The 25,069-nt window shown below is 32.6% G+C and overlaps 1 protein-coding gene across 1 annotated transcript; it reads left to right on the top strand.

The window, feature by feature from the left end:
* Positions 1 to 202: 202 nt before the first annotated feature.
* On the top strand, positions 203 to 24,470 carry LOC143063196 (uncharacterized). Its single transcript, XM_076235183.1, has 8 exons — positions 203 to 295; positions 3,287 to 3,509; positions 10,781 to 11,033; positions 13,853 to 13,977; positions 15,417 to 15,540; positions 16,206 to 16,391; positions 17,140 to 17,259; positions 19,322 to 24,470. Exons 1-8 carry the CDS (start codon positions 271 to 273, stop codon positions 24,224 to 24,226), a joined length of 5,961 nt encoding a protein of 1,986 aa, XP_076091298.1. The 5' UTR covers positions 203 to 270; the 3' UTR covers positions 24,227 to 24,470.
* Positions 24,471 to 25,069: the final 599 nt, after the last annotated feature.

Here is a 25,069-nt window from a genome sequence, read left to right as displayed (position 1 = left end):
ATAACATTTTCTTGCCGAATAAGTTACCGTTTTAACCAATAACCACAAATGCTTGTTTTTTTACACTCTTAATAAGACGGTCCAGTTTAGTGAAGGTATACATCATACTTAATGTCAGAAATAAACCTGACACACAGAGTACTATAACATTGTTTTATTGTCCCATACCAGTAGTACAACATTTACTTGTTTATCATGATAGTAACAATGGATATGTTTTTCATATTTCTTAATTTAAAATGAAGATAGTGTAGTTGCTTATTAAGTAAAATGGATTATAAGTTAATTTATGTTTGTGAGTATTTTGTAATAATTAGATATATATGAAAAAAAAGGCTAGAATATGTTTTGATCCGACTACAATTAATTATTTTCCTTGGAAGAATAAAAAGATACTATGGACAAAAATGATATAACAACACAATATGAGATATGACAATTTAGTTCATAGAACTGGCGCCTTTTTGTATCAAAAAGTAAAATCACAAAAATAGTGAACTTAGAGGAAGATCAATTGGGAAAGTCCATAATCACATGGCAAAATCAAATAACAAAACGCATCAAAAACGAATGGACAAAAACTGTCATATTCCTGACTTGGTACAGCAAAAACGCATATGAATATAAAGACACATAGGGTAATCTTACAAGCGACGTTGTATTGCTTGATCTTTCACGAAACCTCTCCCTTGAGATTGTCCTTAGGTGAGGATTTGGAAAGCGTGTCAAATTTTTGGACTCCTTGGTGTTTTTCCATACAAAACAAGGTAAAATATTTTGCCCCATAACACCCATTTATTTTTTCATATAGACTAAATAGCTCATGAAAGGTCATTTACCAAAATTTTAGAAGATTGTTAATTTTTTTTCTTTTGTTTTTGGAAACAAATAATACCAGCAAACATAAGGTAAAAGTCCGAGTCAGCCTTTTCCCGCCATATTTTAAATCTCAACTATCTCGAAAAAGATGTCCATGATTTATCAATATTTCTAGCTTATTTTTATCCTTAAAGAATGCTCTACCAGCTTAAAGTATCAATTTTAAATTCTTGATTTATTATTTTTTTAGCTAACCTCACCTAAGTACATCCTTAATTATTAACATAAGTTTTTCAGCAATCAAAGCCGAGCTTCAAAGTGATCGTGAAACTACCTACATCTAGGGCGAAGTGAATCAGTTGTTGATACCAATAAATTATAATGATCTGTCAAAGATATCAGCAAGCAATCGGCTTTGTCATAAATAAACGAATTATGCTTTGTTTATTCATCTGATACTTATTAAAATAAAATGAAGCTATCATTATCGTTTAACTTTCCATTTTTTTTGTATTTTTTTTTGGTTTAGATGATGTCAGCTCACTAAATAATTCAAAGTTTGGTGGCTATTTTAAATGCATCTTTACCATCAAAATTGTAACAAAGGATACAACAGATACAATGAATTACATCTAGAAATTGACAATGATAGTTGGTTGAAAACAAAACTTTTCAATATATATGATTAAAACTTCAAAATTGTGAACTTTCCATTTCTTTTAGCAACATTCCAACATGGCCTGCATATGGAATAATATCTCCCAATTGATATGATATTTTACAGCTTGCATTTCATTTCATGATATCCTTGATAAACATATGCTATTCACAAGGAATCTATTCAACCATGCGTTCCAAGTGGTCAAATTGAAATCATCCCTCATAAATTTTACAGACGCCACAACCAGTTAGTTGACTATTATGGAAGATCTGTTTCACAGATGACGAAAGATGTGTTTCAATTGTTTGAAACAAATCTGATCCTTTTATCCTCGAATATAACCTTGCAAATAAGACTTACCACGGGTTTACACTAAAAAAAATAGCAATACGACGGATGCCACATTTGTAACCAGATTTGTTTATCTATCTAGAGCACCTTGGACCACCTCGGTTTTTGGAGGGATTGGTTTTGCGTTGTCTGTGTTTTGTATATTGTGTTTTGTATACCTATGCTTGTCTTTTGGTCGTTTTTTTTCTTTTTTGCGATGGCGTTTATAGTTTGTTTTCAATTAATGAGTTTGTTTATCTTTTTTTACATAGAATCGTCTATAGCATTCCTCTTTTGTTTGAAAATGTTCATAAAAATTTAACTCTTCATTTAAATGTGTTGTATATTTGATGTGGACAATTAATTGAAGTTAAATGTTTTAGGCTCTATATTTCATTTGGTACGAATCGTCTTTGCAAATGTTAGTTCCTTACTATCGTGTATTAACCCCTTTTAATGCTTAAAAACATGTAGGTGTTTAGATTAACGAATTCCGTATATTGTAGTAGGTGTATATATGTAGGATTTTAATGTTTGTGGATTTTCATTCAGAGCAATACACGCCTAAATAAATGTCCGATGACTTCTGTTTTATGGACCTAAGGGGCGTATGTAATATAATGTGGTTACGAACATGGAAATATGTATAACACTTGTCATATCTGTAAAACAATAGATATGAGTTTCACCCTTGCTAAATGGACCGAGTTTGCAAATAATTATTCGATTTTTGCAGAAATTATTTCGAATATGCATTTTGTTCTACAGATATAGTAGACCATTTATACATATACCTTATTTCAGAAACACACGACACTCTATTCATTTCTTCTCTTCTCTGTAAATTAGGCTGGAAGGTTCATCGATGGAGTAAATCGAGTAATAACTGACGCTGACAAAAGTGAATGAACGGTTGTTTCTACCCCGTTAAACATCACTATTTTGTTTAAACCATCCCATACACCCAGAATAATTCAAACGAAATCAAAAGAAGTGAGGACAACAAATTACACCAAGGTTTATACAGGGTCTTACTGAGAAGCGACCAAACCAAAAATAAAAAAAAAAACATAACATAACTTTCAAAAATCCGGTTAATTTTCGTAAACGTCTATTTTCTACAAATTATAAGTTTTAAATTGTTTGCTAGCAAGTGAAATGCATGAAACCACACATACACCAACGCAATATAAAATGTAGTTTTGTCATTTCAGACAATATAGAGTATAATGAACAGGTGCGAACTTCTTCTTTCATTTTCTTGAACTAAATTGCTTGTTCTAGAGTAAATTGAAATACGTCGTACATTAAGAATGAGGGTTAGTTATTTATGACTTTAGTAGAACAAATAAGTGGGCATATACGCTATATCGAAGTTTGTGTCCGAGTCGATCTGATTTGTACCCAGTTATTTCTTGTTGTTCTGTTCGTGTTAAAAGTATTAAAAAAATTATGTTTTCATATGACTCTTTGCAGGTATTGTGTATTTGTTTATTAATATTCTGAGTTGCCATGGATATTTACGAGTGTGTTATTATACAAACTGGTCACAGTACCGAAAAGGAATTGCTCGTTTTGTGCCAGAAGACATTGATGTTAAACTGTGTACACATCTAATTTATGCGTTCGCCAAACTTGATGGCTATAAGTTAGCAGCAGTAGAGTGGAATGATGATACGACGCCATGGAGCAAAGGAATGTAAGTTTACAAAACAAAAACCATCAGCGGCGAATTTAGGGGGAGGGGAGGGGGCAAAACATTTGGTTGATTATATAGGAAATCCTTGATGCATGACCGGAGCGGGCCCCCTCTTAGGCAGTCATTGAGCCCTCCACTAATGAAAATTTCTAGATCTGCAACTGATCATGTGTATCTACCGTTTTTCCATCGCTTGGCGTCCTTTAACTTGCACAAATAATATCCCCTCTGAACTATTGGAAAAAAAAATTAACCAATATTGGTCACAATTATCATGTGAGTATTGGTCGTTCATTATCAATACAAGTTCGTCAAAATATGATTTTAGTAATGAATAACATTTTAGTCTACAATGTTGGAGAGTGTCCATTGGTGACCTAGGTGAGCGACACATGGTCTTTGTAGCCTCTAGATACAGTACTGATAGATATTATATATACTAGTAGTTAATTAAATAAACGACTGGAAAAGCAATTTTTCATTTGAAATTTTTCAGAACATAATCAACTCATTCATATGTTTTTGATTAATTGGTTTGTCATGATTTGGGCCGTTGGTATTTTGTTTAAACTGTTTCATATTATGTCATGTCGTGGGTTATAAAAGCTGACTTTTAACGATATAAGTTTTACTCATTGTTAAAGGTCGAACTGTGACTTATAGCTGCTTACATTCACGCCGTTATATTCATTTTACTCGTTGTTAAAGGTCGGCTGCTTACATTCAATCCGTTCGGAATCAAGTGGATAGTCGTCTCATTTGTATTCATCCTAATATCACATTTTAATATTTTGGTAAATCATGTCCGTTGAGGGATAAAAAAAAATAAGGAGTTGATTTACGTTTTCACATAGCTTTGCCTTTTAAGTCAGCGTCACTCACTTGAAAACAACCAATCGAATTCGCTTTTTCAATAAAAAAAAATGAAAAATTATTTGTGTACATAACGGAAGTAATAAAAATATCTTTAAAGGTTAATACGGCCAATACACTCTTGTCTTACATTGACCAATAGAAACATTCTATAAACATGTCAATTTGGACATTTACTGAATCATATGACAATTATAAAACATGTTTTTGTCGATGGATTTATTTGTTATGTATAGACCTCAGTGAATAATCTATAATTATAAAACAAGGAAATAAGGTATGATTGGTAATGAAACAACTATCCCACAGAGTCCAAATGATCTAGATTTGAACAACTATTGGTCGCCAAAGCCATAAAGCCTTCAACAATGAGCAGAATTCATAGCTTTAAGTCAACTAATAAATTAAAAACAAATATGACAGTAAGCAACTATAACAACAACCACTGTTTGTTTTTCCAGATAAAAAAATAACTTTATTACCACTTATATGCTATTTTTATAGTTATTTACGTTCTTTAACTTTCTACAAAATCATTGATATATATGCTTTAATCAATTATAATCTATATCCTTACAAATCTTATAAGGGCTGCGCGTTTAAGCAAACTTTCAGTTTTTTATTCATTAGACTGTTGCTTTTCCTGTTTAAATGGTTTTACACTAGTCATTTTTGGGGCCTTTATAGCTTACTGTTCGATGTGAGCCAAGGTTCCATGTTCAAGGCCGTATTTTGACATATACTGGTTTATTTTTACAAATTGTGACTTGCATGGAGACTGTTTTCTCATTGGAACTCATACCACATCTTCTTATATCTATTCAATCTACAAACAGAAATTGAGGAATTTATGGAAACATATGCAAGCAAAAATCTGTTTTATCTATGAACTGTTTGTACAAGCATCTAAACACGTACTGGGATTAAACTAGTTTTTTTAGAAATCATCTCTCCCCCCATTTTAATTCTGGACTGTGAAATTGGAAAAAAATGTACATGTATGAAATAACGCATCCCGATGTACAAAAATAAATAAGTTTTATGCCTTGAATTTTCTGGTCTTGTTTAAATAATCGAGACACCCGAACTTTAATTCTGTATTTAACAGGTTCATGTCAAAGTGATGACAAAAGGACACATAGCTTGTTATATACTTATACTTGTGTTGTTTTTCGTCCAATTTTGAATTTATTGTTGAAATTTTTATACGATAATTGACATGGAAGCCGCTTAAAGGACTGTAAATTACGCGTTTGCTAAATCAAAAACTAAAGAGTTGTAACAGCATTTAATTGTCATATGCATATAGTTACTATTTCAAGTGCTATTTTCATTTTTTTCATTTCTGAATCACTTTCAATATCCGATGGTCTGAAAATGGGTTCTTCAAGTCTGTATTTTTTATTTTCTTAAGTCGTTTTCTCTATTCTTTATAAATTTTGCGCATTATACTCTCAATTCTTTATATTTTATCACCCTACTTTCTTAAAAAAAAAAATTATTCGCCTCTTTTCCTCTATTCTTTTTACTTTTTGTCCTTTGTTATGCACTTTTGGCCTATTAGTCTCTGTTCTATAAACCCTACCCACATCTTTATATGATGTAACAGTCTATGGAATTCCTCTTGTAAGCATATGACAGGTTATTGAATGGGAATAGAAGCAACTACAGTCCATTGTGCGGCTTTCATTAATTTCAGACAAAAAAAAAAACCCATACGGTATATAGTCACAAACAAAAATAAGCCCTGCCATGAAAAATATGATACAATTCAAACGAGAAAACAATTTACAAAACCAAATATGACAGACAAGAACCAACGACAATCAATCGAATTTAGCCGTTGCAGTCCTATGTATTGTAAACCAATGGCCTAAATTTGACCTGGTACACGTCTGTAGCATAGTATGAAGTGAAGGTAAAAATTGTAAGGACATGTCTGTTCATGTTCATGTAATTATCTTGTCAGCCATAATTAATAATGTATCTTAGTGATTATTTACACGTGTCTTATGTCGTGATATCAATTCATATTATGATTATCAATCATGTGTAATACACATTTATTACGTAATATATCGTTTATGTATTTTCCATATGGTCTTTTCTCATATAATTGCAAGTATATGTTCATAGATTTTACTTATGCACATAAATGGCCTACATCTTCCTCAGGAATAGATTACCTTAGCTGTATTTGGCAAAACTTTTTAGGAATTTTTAATCCCCAATGCTCTTCAACTTTGGCCTTTTTAACTTTTTGATTCGAGCGTCACTGATGAGTCTCTTGTAGACGGAACGTGCGTCTGGGTTAATATAAAATTTTACTCCTTGTATCTATGATGAGTTTATGTACATTAAAATGTACGGAAGCGTATTAGGGACATAGAAAAAATAAAATTGGCAGTGAACTTTTTTTTCAAAGTCGAAATTTTGACTTTTCAAATCTCGAAATTTTGACTTTAACTTGAAATTTTGACTTTTCAAATCCCGAAATTTTGACATAAACTTGAAATTTTGACTTTCAAAAATCTTGAAATTTCGACTTTTTGAAAAGTCGAAATATTGACTTTTTTGAAACTCGAAATTTCGACTTCTGAAAAGTCGATATTTTTACTTTAAACTCGAAATTTCGACTTTTTTAAACTCGAAATTTCGACTTTTATAAAACTCAAAATTTCGACTTATTTTAAACTCGAAATTTCAACTTATTTTAAAATCAAAATTTCGACTTTTTGTAAACTAAAAATTTCGACTTTTTTAAAACTCGAATTTTTTACTTATTTTAAACTCGAAATTTCAACTTATTTTAAATTCAAAATTTCGACTTTTTGTAAACTCAAATTTCGACTTTTTTAAAACTCGAAATTTAGACTTATTTTAAACTCGAAATTTCAACTTATTTTAAACTCAAAATTTCGATTTTTTTTTTACAATCGAAATTTCGACTTTGATCTCTTTTAAAACTTTGATGTTAGTATTCAAACACAGTTATTACAATTTTAGAAGGATTAGACATGGACGCAAATTATTAAAGCGTCATCAACACATTTTGGCAATTTATATTTTGAAATAGGTTTTGTTCCATGTTTTAGTTCCCAAGACACTGTCATAGAATCGTCATATCTGAGAACATATAGCATCGCAGTTTCAAAGGCCTGTTTGGTTTCCCGATAGCAAGTCACTGACTTTGCCTTGTTTAAACAATGGTAAATCAAGTAGCCAAAAATGCCATGCATATTCAGGACGACAAATGAGCTGTTCGGTTTTCTAGTTTTGGAATTTTGAAATAAATAAATGGTTCTTTTTTTCTGGAATATTGATTAAACTCTACAAGTTGATATTCTTATGACACAACTATTAACCCTTGTCTTTATATATCAGACTATTGAATAAAAATAAGTCGTAACATGGGTGTATCGGAATAACGGGGTTGTCTTGATACACATATCTGAAGTCCAGACTTGAAATATGTATTTGAACGTGAAACATATTTTATTTATTCTTCGGCAAGAACAAGATTTTCTATTTAAAATAACCTCTTTAAAATGGTTTAGTTTATTAAAATGTGCTTATTAAGTTTATGATGTATATGGCTCTCCGCTTGCTGATATAAATGACTGTGAATGTGGTAATCGCAAACGTATAAATACTTAGGAAAATTCGAAATTTTGAGTTTAAAACAAGTCGAAATTTTGAGTTAAAAAGAAGTCGAAATTTCGAGTTTAGAAAAAAACGAAATTTCCAGTTTTAAAAAAGGTCGAAATTTTTAGTTTAAGTCGAAATTTCGCCTTTTTATAAAGGCAAAATTTCGAATTCTAAAAAAGTCAAAATTTCGACTCTTTGAAAAGTCGAAATTTCAAGATTTTAGAAAGTCAAAATTTCAAGATTTTAGAAAGTCAAAATTTCAAGATAAGAAAAGTTAAAATTTCGAGTTAAAGTCGAAATTTTAAGATTTGAAATGTCAAAATTTCGACTTTGAAAAAAAAGTTCAATACTACTTTTATTTTTTCTATGTCCCTAATACGCTTCCGTAAAAATGTAAGCTCAGCCTCTGCCTAAACAATAAACAATTGAAACATTACATAAATATGAACAAAGAATCCATATCGACATAAGTAAGTAAGTAAATTGTATTTATAGTCGGGCATGATATGTACAATTCAACAAGGTAAACATGAGCTCTGTAGAGCTCTTAACCGACTTGATATTTAAAACAAATAACAAATTACAAATTATCAGCACATTTGACAGACTACACATGCAAATAAAACACATGCATAATATAATAGCAAAGCAAACATGCATAATTCAAAGCAAGCAAGCTGAAATAAAGGAAAATTTTGCTTTAAATGGCACAATCACATAAGCTAAGCAAATAATTAAAAATGAACGCAAACAATAAACAGAACACAGGGCCAGAAGATTCCAGCTCTGAGAACAGCAAAGTTAATGTCTACATGAGCTACAGAAGCAGTTTTCTGAAGAACACCATGAAGAAATAAAATGTTTGAACTGTTCCAAAGTTGAGAGGCTCCGTGCATGTTTAGGCAGGGAGTTCCACAACTTTGCTGCCTCAAAGTTAAAACTCCTTTTGCCATACCTTGTAGTTCTTGGTTGTGGTAAATCAACTTTGAGTTTATATCTAAAATTATATGAGTTATCTTTAAAATTTAATATATTGTGTAAAAAACTCAGGACTGGATTTTGTCAAATTTTTGTAAGTTTCTGATGCCATGGTTCTCATGCGTCTGATTTTAAGAGTGGGTAATTTAGATTGTAACGTTCAAGTAGTTGTTCATATGATTTATTGTAGTCATTGTAGATGAATCTGAGCGCTCGTTCTTGCAGTTTTTCAATTTTTTTGGTGTTGCGCTCGCTACAAAAATGCCATATGAGTGGACAATAACTTAAGTTTGACATAATGAAAGAATGGTAAATTGTCATGTTTGCCTGTTTGTTCAAGTGTGATCCAATTCTTTTCAAAACATTTAACTTTCTGGCTGCTTTTTTTGCATATATTAGATATGTGTTGGTTAAGGTCAAGCTTAAAATCAATGGTTACTCCAAGTAGTTTGACTTCATCATCGCATTTGATGTTGTTTCTATTTAAGTTAAAGACTATGTTGTTTTTGTGTGTTTTATTACCAATCGCTATGGCTTGAAATTTTTCTGGATTAGCCTGAATTTTATTTTGTGAGAACCATGAGATTAGTGAACCACTATCTTCCTCCAAGAATTTAATAACTGATGCCAAAGAAGATCCAGATTTTGAAAGGGTATTATCATCTGCATAATTATATAACCCACAGTTTTTTACAAAGAGAAAAATATCGTTTATAAAAATACGAAATAAAACTGGGCCTAGTATAGACCCTTGTGGTACACCTTTATAAATGTTAAGCATTTGACTCATACTTTGACCAATTTTAACACATATATGTTTTCTACCAGTCAAATAACTATCTAGTAATTGGAGAGCAGATTCACTCAGATCATAGTGTTTTAACTTCATGAGTAATAAATCATGAGGTAAGCAATCGAACGCTTTACTAAGGTCCATTAAAATTGCTGCAAGGTATTTGTTATTGTCTAAGGCTTTCTTCCAGTCCTCAATTATTCTTAGTAAAGTGAATTGACAGCCGAAACCTGCTCTAAATGCTGCAAGAAATGAGTTAAAAATATTTTTGAAATGTTCCGAAAGTTGCGTCTCAGTGGCTGTCTAGAAAAATTTGGAAATTGAAGGAAGTACACTCACTGGTCTGTAATTACCTTTTTCAAGTACACTGGGTTTTTTTTTTATGAATCGGTGCCACATGGGCAATTTTGAGTGAGTCTGGAAAGACTGAGGTAGACAAAGACAAATTTACAAGATTAGTTATTGGTTTTGTAACTACAGGTTTAGCATAGTGTAGTAGTTTTAGTGATACCTGTTGCTTTTTTTTTTACATTTATTTTATTTATTCGCTTCAAAACAAAATGTTCATTTACTGAGTGAAAATTTAGTGCTGATGATGACAAGTTGGTATATTTTTTTTATAATTGCATCGATATTTGGATGTTTTTCATCGATAATGATGTTGTTATCACCAATGTTCTTCGCTACATTAACAAAGAAATTGTTAAATGTCTCACAATTGTTTTTCCTGGTTTGTTTCTATAGCCATGTTTTTTTGTAGAATGATGTCTTTGGTGTTGGCGCACCCTTTATTCGTAAGAAAGGGTTTAACCGTAGGCCAAAAATCTTTTGCCTTAGGGCCGCCTGAACATCTTTCAATGAAGTAGATGTTAACAGATTGTTTTTTTAATTTGGTTACAAAATTCCTCTGAGCTCTATATGTAATGCAACTATCCGTTCTTTTTTTATTTTTTCTTTCACAATTTTATTTACATTTTAGGTATGAACGATTCAACAATTTGAAACTGTCAAATCCATCATTAAAAACATTGCTGGCCGTTGGTGGCTGGAATTTTGGCAGTAAACCTTTTAGTGATATGGCTTCTCAGCCAAGTAGAAGATCAATATTTATAAACTCAACAATTGAGTTTTTACGGAAGAGAAATTTCGACGGACTAGACATTGACTGGGAGTACCCTGCAACTCGAGGCGGGCCTCCTCAAGACAAGATGAATTTAGCCTCATTAATGAAGGTAAGTCTACATATATATGGGAGGTATCATTGCCTTGTTGTTTTTTCTCTCTCTCTCTTTCTATTTAAATGATTCTTGATTGCCCCTCCCCTAGGATTCAATGTCATTATTGTTGGTCTTTCACTTTTATGTTCAGTCTTATTTACAATATTCCACGTCTTACATAGGTTAAAAATGTTTCTGTATTTACGAGATTGTGATTCATATTCTGGACATTTAATTTTTCCTGACGACTTCATCTCTTTTGTTTTCTTGATTTATCTTAAATGTCTGAAAAAGTTACATACAAAATTTATAAAATTACTTCGGCGATGTTTTAGTATACATGTAATATTTTTTAAGAAAGTTTTCGGACATAATCATGACTTGGTTCATCAATCACAAAATATGTATGTTATAAATTAGATCTAATGAATAATGATATACAAACTCATATCAATAATTAATATTCTCTTCTGCAAGGTCTACTTCGTTACATAAGTTCTATATTCATATTTATATAATAACATAAATTGATAGTTCATGATATTTGCTGTCATATTGCTTCACAACACACAAACAATTCACAAATAAAACGAGATGTTTGTCTGAATGATTTTTTATTTCAAGCCCAGAATATAGATATGTCATGCCCTCTGTCAAAATTAATATATAATAAAGATAAAATTTCTTTAGAGGTCTTTTTGTTCGGTCTGACACACACAACAGACGGTTCAATCTTTATCCAACTCAAAATCGACCCAAAGTTTTAACGAGTTGTGACTTAATTCCATATTTTGGAATCTGAAGCATTCTGGGTAATATTCTCAAATAGCCCACAACGAACTCTGTGACATGATAACAATGTCTTGATAAAACATTGAAACGATTTATGAAATTCTCCATACTTATTCTTCTTCACTTTCGGGTACCGGTCTGGGAATTACACCAAATAGGGAATACAGCAAATACCAACTCGGTACAGAGAATGCACCAGATACCATCTAGGTACAGAGAATACACCAGATACCATCTAGGTACGGGGAATACACCAGATACCATCTAGGTACGGGGAATACACCAGATACCACTTTACATTAACATCAAAGTCTCAGAAGACAAATATATAAACACTGTGTAACATCACCATCGAATATAGGTAACTCCAAAACCATGGAAATACAAATGTGAAATTAGATGTCTTGCGGACAAGTAAAGTGTTGTAATAATAATTACAATAGTGTAGCAACTATTTAGGGCTGATCAGGATCCTTAACTGGCTGTCTTTCCCTCTTCGAATCGCCAGAATCTTAAATGGGGGTACCTGTTCAAAGAAACATGTGACGTTTAAACTTGTTAGAACACATGTATCCTTCAACTATTCATTTAACGTGTTCGTAGAACAACAATATGTCACATTTAAACTTGAACAATACTGTATTTCGAAACAATCTATCGTTTACATAACAGAAAGTCACGTAAATAAAGCGAATAAACTGTACGGCGAATCGTGGCGAATTGTTGTTTACTGTACGGGTATTAGAATAGGTACTATTTGCTTTTTTTAGGGGGGGGGGATACCATATCCGGTGGTCATGCTACATAGTGTGAAGAGACAGTGCAATTCAAGACTTTAATATTTGACTAGAACACACCCACGAAATCGCGGGCATTCAGAGTGTGGTTGAAAGTATGTTAAGTGTTGTAGGATGTATTTGTAAAAGATTTAATGACTGGAGAATTATCAAAAGTCATTGGTACTTGGGGACAGGGCAATTGTTTTTCTACCCCTCCTCCTTTTTTTCCAAACTTGATTCCCAATTTTTTGTTTTCTATTAATTTCAACATGAACAAACATTTTGTATATTAAGAACATTCATTACTATAAATAAAGTGTGTTTGCTTTTTACTATCAATTCGCAGTTTACTAATTAATCCACGGCGGTCATTGATATATTATTTAGACACTCTCTATTTAATATACTTAGTGACCCGATTAATTTTTGTATAAGATTTTATGACTAGAGAATTTCAGAAGATTTATCAAAAGTCATAGGTAATTTGGGACAGGACAATTGTTTTTCTAGCCCGGCTCCTCTATTTTTTTTCTCCAAAATTTTCATTTTTTTTTTGGTTTTCTATTAATTTCAATAATGTTAACGATTATCTGTATAATTATTATGAACATTCATTACTATAAAATAAAGTGTATTTGCGTTTTACTATCAATTCTCAGTTTACTAATCGATTCACGGCGGTATATTATATAGACCCTCTCTATTTAATAAACTCTGTGACCGCCGTGGATAGTTAACTTGAAAATTATAGCTGAAGCAAATACACTTTATTCATAGTATTATACTATATGTATGTTCAAAGGCTTCGAAGTATATAGAAAAACGCAAACCGGAAGTATAGTCTGACTTAAAGTTTTGTCCAATGGCGGAAACAATTATATCCGGACACCTTTTTTTTTTTGTTTTCCTCCCAAAATAACCCATACGGAATAATCAAAAGGATGGATGACAAATGGGACTATGCAGGGTACCTATAGGACACAGAGGGATAATGATCAATTTATTGTGGAAGTGGAAAGAAAAGAGAAGCGACACACAAAATGAGGTCTTCTCGTTTAATAGACTAGTATAGATAGATAAGAGGCATTGTGACCGGAGATAATTGATCTGACCTTGTGACCAGAAGAGAAGGTTGTATTTTACTTGAGCCCCATCTCGTGTTCTAACTTTCATTAACATTTTAAAGATCTTTGTATAGATATACTATATTTTCACCAATTTATACGTCTAGTATTTCACGAATATTATTTTTTTCTCAATTAGGAGATGAGAAAAGCGTTTGAAAAGGAATCAAAATCAACAGGAAAATCTCGTTTGTTACTAACAATAGCTGTACCAGCTGATGAAGAGAAAATAAAAAATGGATACGACATAGAAGCTATTTCAAAGTATGTTTAGTCATGTACAATTTGAAATGACTTAAGACTATACGCATCATATTCCTTCATTTATACCTTTGAATATTTTTTTGATAAATCAAAAAATTAAGAAATTATGTTCCGAAATCCTCTTGCGAAGTTGACCATAGCTAAATTATTTGAAGGTCAGTTATTTTCATATAGCTACTAACATTTTTTCCTTATTCATATATCCCTTGGTTTGAAATGTTTAAGTTTCATGGTTCCTGATGAATATAAAGTTAGAAAAGCGTTTCGGACACACGAAATTTAACCATAAAGTGTTATTCTTATCTTGTAAGCAGTTGTATAAAGAGTTTTAGAATAGTAAAACCGTAACAAAATATGTCTTTGTTTATATATTTATTAGCTACTAGCATTGTTACTTTTTTATTTAGTGAATTTGACACATTCCCCGTTGCCATTCTCTATTCGAATCGGAAATATCACACGGGTTATGAATTTAATTTTGAAGATATTCTTCAAAATCAGCAAATTCACATCAGTTTCTGTGTTATTTTCCTTTATTCGTTGTTTTATTTTATTTTATTAACCAACTAAGTACATTATTGCCAAAAATGACTGGTTATTAAATATAACATATTTTCTGTAATGGCCCTGTTTTTCTGTAATGGCCCTGTTTTTTCTGTAATGGCCCTGTTTTTCTGTAATGGCCCTGTTATTTCTGTAATGGCCTTGTTTTTCTGTAATGGCCCTGTATTAATGCCCACCTTGTCTGTATTAAGCCCAGTTAGGGTTCTTAATAAAGTTAATAAAATTAAGCTGTAAAGAGTATAATACCTTTTTGTATTTTATTTAATTTAGTAACCAGCAACAAAGATTTAATAAGCATATAAAGGGATCACTGTTCATCCTGTTTTTCAACACATAACTTCTTTCAACATTATATCTTGGATATTTGGTATATTTAAAGCTTGATCATTGTGAAGTACAAATTATTTTTTTCAAACTAAACTGTCGTAAAAAGAGTAAGAGAATACATCAAGTTGGCAGCAACACATAAACTTTTTTCAGTTGGTTAATAAATGTATTAAGAAATGAGTGTTTTTATAATGGCCCTGTTATATGTCCTTGGTCAGTAATAATTGCCTCGGATGTCTGTAATGGCCCTCGGCGTTGCCTCGGGCCATTACAGACTTCCTTGACCATTATTACAGACCTTGGACATATAACAGGGCCATTATAAAAACACCCATTCATTAATACTATAATATTTTATATATGCATGTGTCTTTAGAAAGTATCTTTCTTCAAATGTTCTTTTCAATTACCAATGTATGCAATTTTTTCAGAAGCAATCTTCATTTTACTTTTAAGTGGAGAATGAGAAACAGATAACTTGTTTAAATAGAAATTTAAGCTAGAATGTATATACATGTGTTTTATTACTATGTATGTTTTTTCTCCAGATCTTCAGATTTTATCAATATAATGACCTATGATTTTCACGGAGCATGGGATCCAATAACAGGTCACAACAGTCCGTTGTTTCCTAGAAGCAAAGATATGGGGTACGCAGCACAGAAAAACATTGTAAGCGGAATTAAAAGAAGGTTTTATTATAGGTTATTTGATTATTGAGAGAATTATTCATTTGCGTTTAATGAAATTATAATATTGTTTCAACATGTTAGAAGACTGGATTTCATAAATAATTGTATATAACATTTATCGGGATCGAACGTGAAATGTCATCGAATTTTTGTTTGCCTTGAGTAACACTAGGGACCGCACTAGCAGAGCAAGATCTACTGACCGTTTCCGAGAATTCTAGTAGCCCCCCCTCCCAAAATAATTTTGGTGAACTTTGATTTTTGTTGCTTAATCCTTGAAAATAATTAAGAGTTGCGAGCAGTTGTTTGTTTCATTTCACACTTTTTCTTAGACTTATTGTTTAGGGGTCCAACCCCCCCCCCTTTTATTGTCCCCTTAAGGCTGTGCCTTTATGCATTAACCTTTCAAAGTTTGTTCAGTGTACAAAATACAACTCAGATAATTAATGCTTACGAAATAAACTCGGATACCGGTATCATGACCACCTCGGACGAATTGCAAATTAAACAAGGACGAATAAAATTGAGAATGGAAATGGGGAATGTGTCAAAGAGACAACAACCCGGCCGACCAAAGAGCAAACAACAGTCAAATTTGCAAAATTACGAAACCACGAATCTAACTAAGTGATAATTTTATTTCAGAATTGGGTTTCAAATTATTGGTTTAAGAAAGGTACACCAAGATCGAAAATTATCATTGGCTTTCCTCTGTTTGGCAGAGGTTTTACATTAACAAACCAGAACAGCCATGATATTGGATCTAGGGCAACCGGTGGATCGATTGCAGGGCCTCACACTAGTGAAGTTGGATACATTGCTAATTTCGAGGTAAGGAAACGTTTTTAAAGTAATTGTCCTTTCATAAAAACTGAGGATGTTAATGACCTACATGACCAGACAAAAAATAAAGCATTTAAAGTAACCGATGATTTATAAGCAGCTATGTAAGCAATTTTCAAATTAAGATTGAAAAAATAATCTTAATGCATAAGTTCATTACTGTAAACGACTTAACACTGCATGCGAATGTAATGTCTGAACTAAGATGATGCGTCGTCTGTTTAAACTTATACTTTAGAGATTACTAAAATGAAATGGAAACATTTCTAGGGGTTATGAAAAAACAAGATGTGAATTAAAATAGAAAAAAAAATAATAAAAAAAATGATAAGATAACCAATTGAAAAATAGAAATAGAATAACAAAAACAAATCTTTTTAGCTATTAATGATTAAGTTTAGGTCGGTAAAAAGACCAAATACCAGACAATTATTAATCTCAGCAAGTTCATTAGGAACACACTGATTTCCAACAATAACGAAGGTCATGTGAGAATGAACATGAATTTGTTACGCATACTCTATATCGAACTTGTATGAAATATCTGCTCTCGAAAAATAAGCAATGATCTCCAGTGAAGAAAAAAACTGTAGCTTAATTAGGAGATTTGAGGTAGGGACAGCTTATCTACAAATCTGATAGAGACGTTCCTTGATAACTGTATGATTTTCTTCTACTTTTTAAACTTCGATACAAAAAATTAGAAAAAGATATTTAAAATATTTTATTTATTTAGGTTTGCAAGATGATAGCTGATGGTGCTAAAGTATACAGAGACACAGAACAGAAGGTTCCATATCTTGTGCAGGGCGACCAGTGGATAGGTTACGATGATAAAGAAAGCTTTACTGAAAAGGTATTACACACATTAATAGTAACATCATTCGGCATACATATAATAAATACTTTATTTAAATAATAAATACTTTATTTAAATAATAAATACTTTATTTAAATAATAAATACTTTATTTAAAGAGGGTAAAATCAGTTAGTACAATACTAATCTCCCCTGATGCCCTCTGAATAATTCAAAATGTACAATAATATAATATATACATTTACAAACATACTTGTTATGCAAAACAAAAGGCGGAAAACATACAGAATAGGTTCATGAACATATTTTGTTAATGTCAGACGTACAAGATAAGTTTATGGACTTTTATATAATAGGTAAATTTTATTTTATAATTACATTTTTAGTTTAGAAACAAGAAATTATAAAAACTTTTTTTGAACTGTTCTATCGTTTCTATCTTTTTTATTTGAACAGGAATACTGTTCCAAAGAATTGTACTGGAATATTGAAATGTTTTTTTCATAAAATTTGTACAACAATAATCAAAAAGAGGAAGTACATAAAAAATTATCCATTATAAAATAAACATAAACCTTTATGTGGAATATAATGCTTCAATCGATTTAGTAAACCTAGATATAGGAAGATGTGGTATGAGTGCCAATGAGACAACTCTCCATCCAAATAACAATTTTAAAAAAAGTAAACGATTATAGATCAATGTACGGCCTTCAACACGGAGCCTTGGCTCACACCGAACAAAAAGCTATAAAGGGCCCCAAAATTAGTCTAGTACTAATCACAGTACATACTTTGTTTATTTGTTGATTTCATGAAAGACAATTATAGATTATGATGTCAAGTAATTTTTTACTGATTACATTTTGTAAAAGAATTTTACTATATTCTATCTTTAAAGTATCTTGTATACTCTGAAGTAAATTATATACACTGAAATCAGGCAAACGCCGGTCGTCTATCTATCAAAAACTATAGATGAAACCAATTAATTATTCAAAAATCCTTTGCAGGTAAAACAAAATAGCTTAGATATGTCTTTAATTAAGTTTTTATGATTTCAGAAAATAAAAAAAATAATATCACATCCTGTTAGGATAACCTTAGTTGATTACGGATTTTTATATGAAATATTAATTCTAAAGCTTTAAGATTAAAGGGAAAAAAGATAAAGGAAAGGAGATGATATTAACAGTGCAATAAAAAGTCAAATTAAAAAATGCAGGCAACACTACAAATACATTGTAAATAAATAAAGATAACCCTCATGTACCCTACTAAAAACAAGGGATGAAATCTTACAATAAGTTTCCTTTTTACTTTTTGCATTGTTACGTCACGTAATGTAACGTGATATAAAGAGGCGAGGTTATTTTGTTAACATTTGTCTAAAACAAATCATTCTACTCTCTGTTTAATAACATTAACGATACCAATTTTTTCTGCACCAGATGCGCATTTCGACAATACATGTTTCTTGAGTGATCCTCGTGGCCAAAATATGTAAAATCCAAACCTTATATAAAAGATGAAGAGCTATTATAATCCAAAAGTTCCAAAAAGTATAGCCAAATCCGTGAAAGGAATCAGAGCTTTGCATGAGGGAGATACATTCCTTAATTTATAATTATTTTTAATATTTTTGAACAGCAAATTTAATAACACAAAAATTCCGTATTTTCATGCCAGTACCGGAGTACTGGCTACTGGGCTGGTGATAGATACCCTCGGGGACTAACAGTCCACCAGCAGAGGCATCGACACAGTGGTAGTAATAACATTAACGGTACCAATTTTTCTGCACCAGATGCGCATTTCGACAATACGTGTCTCTTCAGTGATGCTCGATCGTGGCCAAAATATGTAAAATCCAAAAATAAAGCTGTAAGCTGTTTTGATTCTAGCCTAATTTGTGATCCCTATGCAGACGAAAGGCGGAACTGGTTTCCTTAATTATAAGCCTGATTATCTTAAAATAATTTTACCAAATTGCGACAATTTATACGTTTGACTCGAATTTAACATATTTGAAGATTTATAAAGATAAAGAAATGCTGTGTAACAACAATATATTAAAAACCACCAAATTATTTTTTCAGGCAAATTGGGTAAAACAGAACAAATTTGGTGGTGTAATGTTTTGGTCATTAGCATTAGACGATTTTACTGGTTTGGCATGTAAGACTGGTTCTAAATATCCAATGATATCAACGGTCAAACGTATTCTAACACAAAAAGATAAAATAGGAGTCAATACCAAACAACAAACATCTAAAATACCATTAACATCGGATACAAATTTTGATAAAACAGTCACACCTATTTCATCTGCTTCATCTGCTTCATCTGCTTCATCTGACGTCACTGTTACGTCACCAGCTTCACCACCAGCCGTCAAACCAATCGTATTAAGTGCACTCCCACCGACAAAAAATTCAAAGGTTGACGAGAAGCAAACAAACCCATCAAATTCTAATGGGCAACTCAAAGCAAATAAAAACGCAAACTCATCTGTAGACAAAGTAATAGAAGAAGCAGAAAAACGATTAACGACATCAACTAAAAGCATGACTTTAGAAGATAAGAAAAAATCGTCTACATCAGCCCTTGCAACTACCATTGGTAACCAAAAGCTAACAGAGGAAAACAAAACTGTTTCTTTAGTTCAAAGTGTCCCCCAAACACATTCAGATGAACGTGCAACAACTAAGGAAAATACTGACGCGAAAGGTACGAAACCAATTCCGGGCAAACTGTCTAATGAAGCAAAATCTAGAACTGCAGAAGAGATACAAAGGAATAACAATACTAAAGATACATCTAAGATATTCAACAAGAAATCTTCTATCAATTCAACCAGTTTGAACCCAGATGACTTGCAGGCAAAAGAAAAAGAAATGAAAACAGAGAGTACCTACAAGGAGACTGCTAAACTGTTAAAAACTCAAAACAATAGTAGTATTCAGAATGCCGTACGTAACACTAATATATCAGCTTCTGTAACAACAAATATAAAAAATAAGGAAACGAATAACAAGACAGAAATTACAAACACAAGTCAAAATATTTCAAAACAGATTAATACAGAAGAATTATTGAAGAAAGCAAATAGTAAACAACAAAATCTTTCCCCCACAGTGAGTGGATCTGTTATGGATACAATCGATAGAACAACCAACACAACGGAAAATAAAACAAATAGAGTGCCAGAGGCAGCAAAAACAATGGGTGCATTAAAGGAAGGAACCAATAAAGGTAGAACAATGACAGAGTCTTCCTCTTTGAAGGTCGCAAATGGTGGTGATGATGAAAGTAGTAAAAGAATAAATGAAACGGTTACACCAGAACTAAAGGAAACGGAAGTACCAAATAACAGTTCTAAATCCAAATCAAATTCGTCTGTAAGTGAAAATGGTTTAGATGCTGCTACTAAAAGTTTCGAGTCGTCAAAGACCGAGACAAGTACCACAGAAAAGGTATCTACAAAAACAAGGAAAATATCAGATAGCACTCAATCAAGAAAAAAGTCAAGTAAAAAGTCTCGAAAAAAATCAAGACGAAATTCAAGACAAAATTCAAGACAAAACTCATCACTACAAAATGGTCAATCATCAATACAAGAATCTACAAATCAAAAATCGTCCGGAAAAGTGTTGTCACAGTCAGACTCAATATCCGGTGAGACGAGCAGGACAGGAGTGAAACAAGAATTGAAATTAGAAAAAAATGAGAGTAAAGAAACCATACGAATGCGACGATCTAACAACAATTTTGATTACAATACACATTTTCGGAAAAGGTCCCTTCTTCAAACCACAGAAGTTGGAAATGGGGCTAATCCAGCAGGATTTGGTTCAGTGTTGAGTTCTCTATTAAATATAGTGTCAAATTTTGCAGTAGGGGGAAGAGAACGTTCGGTCCAGCAACCACAAGGATCTAACACCGGCGGAAGACGTATTGAACCACGACGAATGAGTGTTACACCCAGTCCATCTGCTAATTCAGATTTACAAAGACGTTTTGGAGCCAGGAGACGATTATCTGTAACTCCTAGGCCAACAGGTGTTCCTAATTCTCAAAGACGTCTAGAGGCTAGGCGACGACAGACTGTCACACAAGGACCACCTTCTCGATTGCAACAAGCATTACGATTACAACAAAGGACAAATGCTAGACAAAATCAACAGACTGGGACAAATGCTAGACAAAATCAACAGACTGGGTCAAATGCTAGACCAAATCAACAGACTGGGACAAATGCTAGACAAAATCAACAGACTGGGTCAAATGCTAGACAAAATCAACAGACTGGGACAAATGCTAGACAAAATCAACAGACTGGGACAAATGTTAGACAAAATCAACAGACTGGGTCAAATGCTGTCGACCCAACTTTTAACACGGGACCAATGCAAAATCAAAGACAAACGACAAACACTAGACAAGATCAGCAAAACAATGTTAATGCAATTCGTATAACAAATAGACGACAGTTACAAAATCAAAGAACAAATAATGTTAGGCAAGGGACCCAAGTCAGCTCTAATACAGCAGCTAATTCACGAAACAGAGGGCAGTTGCAAAATAGGCAATCGACACGAACAAGAACCCAAATACGCAATGGTACACCGGAGAGCACCGCCCTATTTCCGTCTGTCGAATCTGCTAATAGTAGAAGAACCAATGCAGATGTCAATCCAACCCGACCTACACAAATGAATAGTGTAATGCGGCAAAGAAATGGAAATGCTGTTCAAAATAACGAAATACGTTTGTTGCAAGCAAGACGAGGAAGCAGGCTCAGAAATGATAATGTAGTTCGGACTAATAACATAATTCCATCTAATTCTGGGAACGCGAATCGTTTGACGGTTTCTCGAGATAATATTTTAGAAACCAGATCGCCATCAGTAATACAGCGAAATGAAGACGCGACTCGTCAGCGAGGAGGCTTCACTCGTTCACAGAAATCTGTACAAAATAATCCCAATACAAATCAGCTGCGTGATTCCTTTTTAAATCAGATTCCTGATCTACTTGAAAATCCTCCAATAAATACATTGGATGCAACAAGTCTTCAAACAGCTTTACTTCGAACTCAACAGCGAAGTGCTAACCAAAACAATCTTTCAGCAAGAAGAAATTTAAGACGTCCGCTGTCAAACAGACTGCATAATCTAAGACAATCTTTACCAGAGTCAAATAACTTGAACACATTTTCACTACTTCATAATAATCAAATTTTTAGAAATCAGTTGCCACAACTAGGAGCTGAATTGGATGTCACTGAACTTGGTATAGTCCAAGGAATCCCAACAGCATCTGCGCTAGGTTTACAACCAATAAACCCCACGATGGGCACGAAACAGTCAACAGAGGGTGGTCGGGTCTCATCGAATAACATTACATTGATATCGAACGATAAGCAAAGTAATAGGGGACAGCAGCCAGTTAGGAATTTAGGTGTTCAACCAAATATTGATGCTAAAAGAATTATGCAAAATGATTTGATAAGTCGTCAAAGAATGTTAGAACAGCAAAACAGGATAACAGGCGGAGACAATCAGATTGCACTGTTAGAGAGACTTTTAAGCCGTCAGGTTCTAGGCAGTTCCAACGGATTGACGAGAAAAGAGCTTAATGAAATGTCACAGTTACAAGGGATAATAAATAACCAGTTGAATAGAAATAATGCTCAGCGTCGGTTGTCTATGGAAAGAATAAACGATAATAGTCTACCTACGTTTAACCAGATAGTGCCTTTATCTAGCAGTGCACAGCGTAGAAAGTTTGACAGCGTTAGTTCGGCCAATAGCATTCTTTCTAATACTAGAATGGAACAGAATATTGGTAATGAAATGTTGGCAATTCCAAATAAATTAGCCCAGAGACCACGAAATAAACTTCCAACTACTCAAGAGATGACACCAACAAGTAATTCTTTGAACAGTTTGCGTTTTGAAGATTTGAAGCTTGGTACAGATACTAACGATCTAAGTATGAACTCTGTTTTAAATCAACTGGAGAATTTTAAATCACAGATTAGTTCTACTTTGCCTCTTTCGTTGGAACAACAAAAAGAAACTCCCACAAAGCAAACAAACATAACTGTCAAAAAGAAAACATCTGGCATCAAACCAGTGATACAAAATCAATCAAGTAAACAAACAGGTAACATTGCAAATATATTGAAAGATCGATTTCCGCAATTAAATGCAAATCAGATAACAGCCTTAACAAATGAAATTAAAAGACAAGTAAAGTCTGTTGTAAAATCAAATTTTTCAGAAAAAGTGCGCGATATGCCGTCGCAAAAAACATCAGTAATTGCAAAACCGAGTTCATCTGTTCCACACAAAATCACGGAAAAATTCAAATCTCGTGGAAACGAAAACAAGTTGGTAACTCAAGTAATGGAGCCAAAACGACAAAAGAACAATGAAAATTTTAATCCGATACAAGGACTGGAAATGCTTTCACAAAAACGTCCAATAAATGTCGGGAATACAGTAAATTTGGAACAATTGCGACAAGAATTAATGAGAAGTGGTTTACCAGGAAACTTAGTTATTCAAATTAATCCATCACCTCATCTAAATGGTAGATCGGATGTAAACTCTCTGCTTTCCTCTCGAAGATTAGGAGTAGCAAGAGAACCACAAGTTCCATCTGTAGACGTACCTAGTGTTCGAGATCAAGTGGTTAGACAAAATAATAACATACTATTGCGAAATCCATTCCGGAAACAGCCTCGTGTTCCGCTTGCACTAATTACAACAACTCCTACATCCCAGCAAAAGATAGATGCTATTCAATCTCCCCATGAACTGATTATTAAGGAAAAGGGAACGCAAGCAATTGAGTTATCAAACTTGCCGTCGACGCCATCTTCATCTCCAAGACAACAATTTCGGGCTTCTAACCAAACAGTAGTTTTAGGAAGTCGGTCAAAAGCAAAAACTAACCTGCCGAAATCTGAAGTTTTATGGAAATGGCAAGTGTAAAACTTTAATCTGAACTTTGTCAGATCCTACAAAACACAATTGACTTGTTTGTATCAGTGAAGATTTCAAGATATTTTATATCAGACTTAACGAAACAGTGAAGTACGAAAAAGTGTGAATAGAACTAAAATACACAAACTTAATGCTAAATATAATCAAAATACTTGTGTACGATGAAAGTTGATTTATATACTGGTTCATACTTTTTTTATAGTGAGACATTTTACATAAAATCTTTATAATTGGTGCATGTTGTTTTGTAGTTATAATATATGTTAAAAAGGATGGATAGACCAAGGACGAACATTGAAAAACATATACTTGCAAAACGTTGTACTATTATAAAATACATTACTGTTAATGAAATGAATTTTGCTACACAATATTATCGTGTTTTATAACGTTCTGTAATCAGCTTTACTCTGTAGAATTTGAATAGCCAGATCAGTCTAAGGATTTTCGATGATTACGTGAACTAGATCAAATATGTAAACTCAATTTGTGTATGACATCTCATATAAACTCTTGCCTTTTATTGAAGACCTTTTATTATCGATATATACCCGGGTCGTCAAGATATTGCACTACTAATCTTTCTCAGTTCTCAGTATTATTCTTACAGTAAAAATGATCTTCAGAAATATTGTGATGAGGTATAATAAGCCGCCAGTGTCAATCAGATGAGGATTATTTTGATTTGAAAAGATCTTAAATCTTCAATCAAAATTTGTTTAAATTTGCAGTATTATCAAAACTTTAATTTTTTCTACGCTTTGTACTACTTCTACTCAATCGAATAATCGACTACATCGTCACATTAAACCGAACTTTAGAAAAAATGAA

Source organism: Mytilus galloprovincialis, chromosome 2 (genome assembly GCF_965363235.1).
Source record: "Mytilus galloprovincialis chromosome 2, xbMytGall1.hap1.1, whole genome shotgun sequence".
NCBI lineage: Eukaryota > Metazoa > Mollusca > Bivalvia > Mytilida > Mytilidae > Mytilus > Mytilus galloprovincialis.
This window is presented reverse-complemented; position numbering and strand designations above follow the sequence as displayed.

What these genes read in the sequence shown, in the direction of transcription:
- LOC143063196 (XM_076235183.1), top strand. Translation starts at nt 271, where the DNA reads ATGGATTATAAGTTAATTTATGTTT. An exon ending in TTATAAGTTAATTTATGTTT is followed by an intron (nt 296 to 3,286) that starts GTGAGTATTTTG and finishes GACTCTTTGCAG; the next exon opens with GTATTGTGTATTTGTTTATT. An exon ending in GATACATTGCTAATTTCGAG is followed by an intron (nt 16,392 to 17,139) that starts GTAAGGAAACGT and finishes TTATTTATTTAG; the next exon opens with GTTTGCAAGATGATAGCTGA.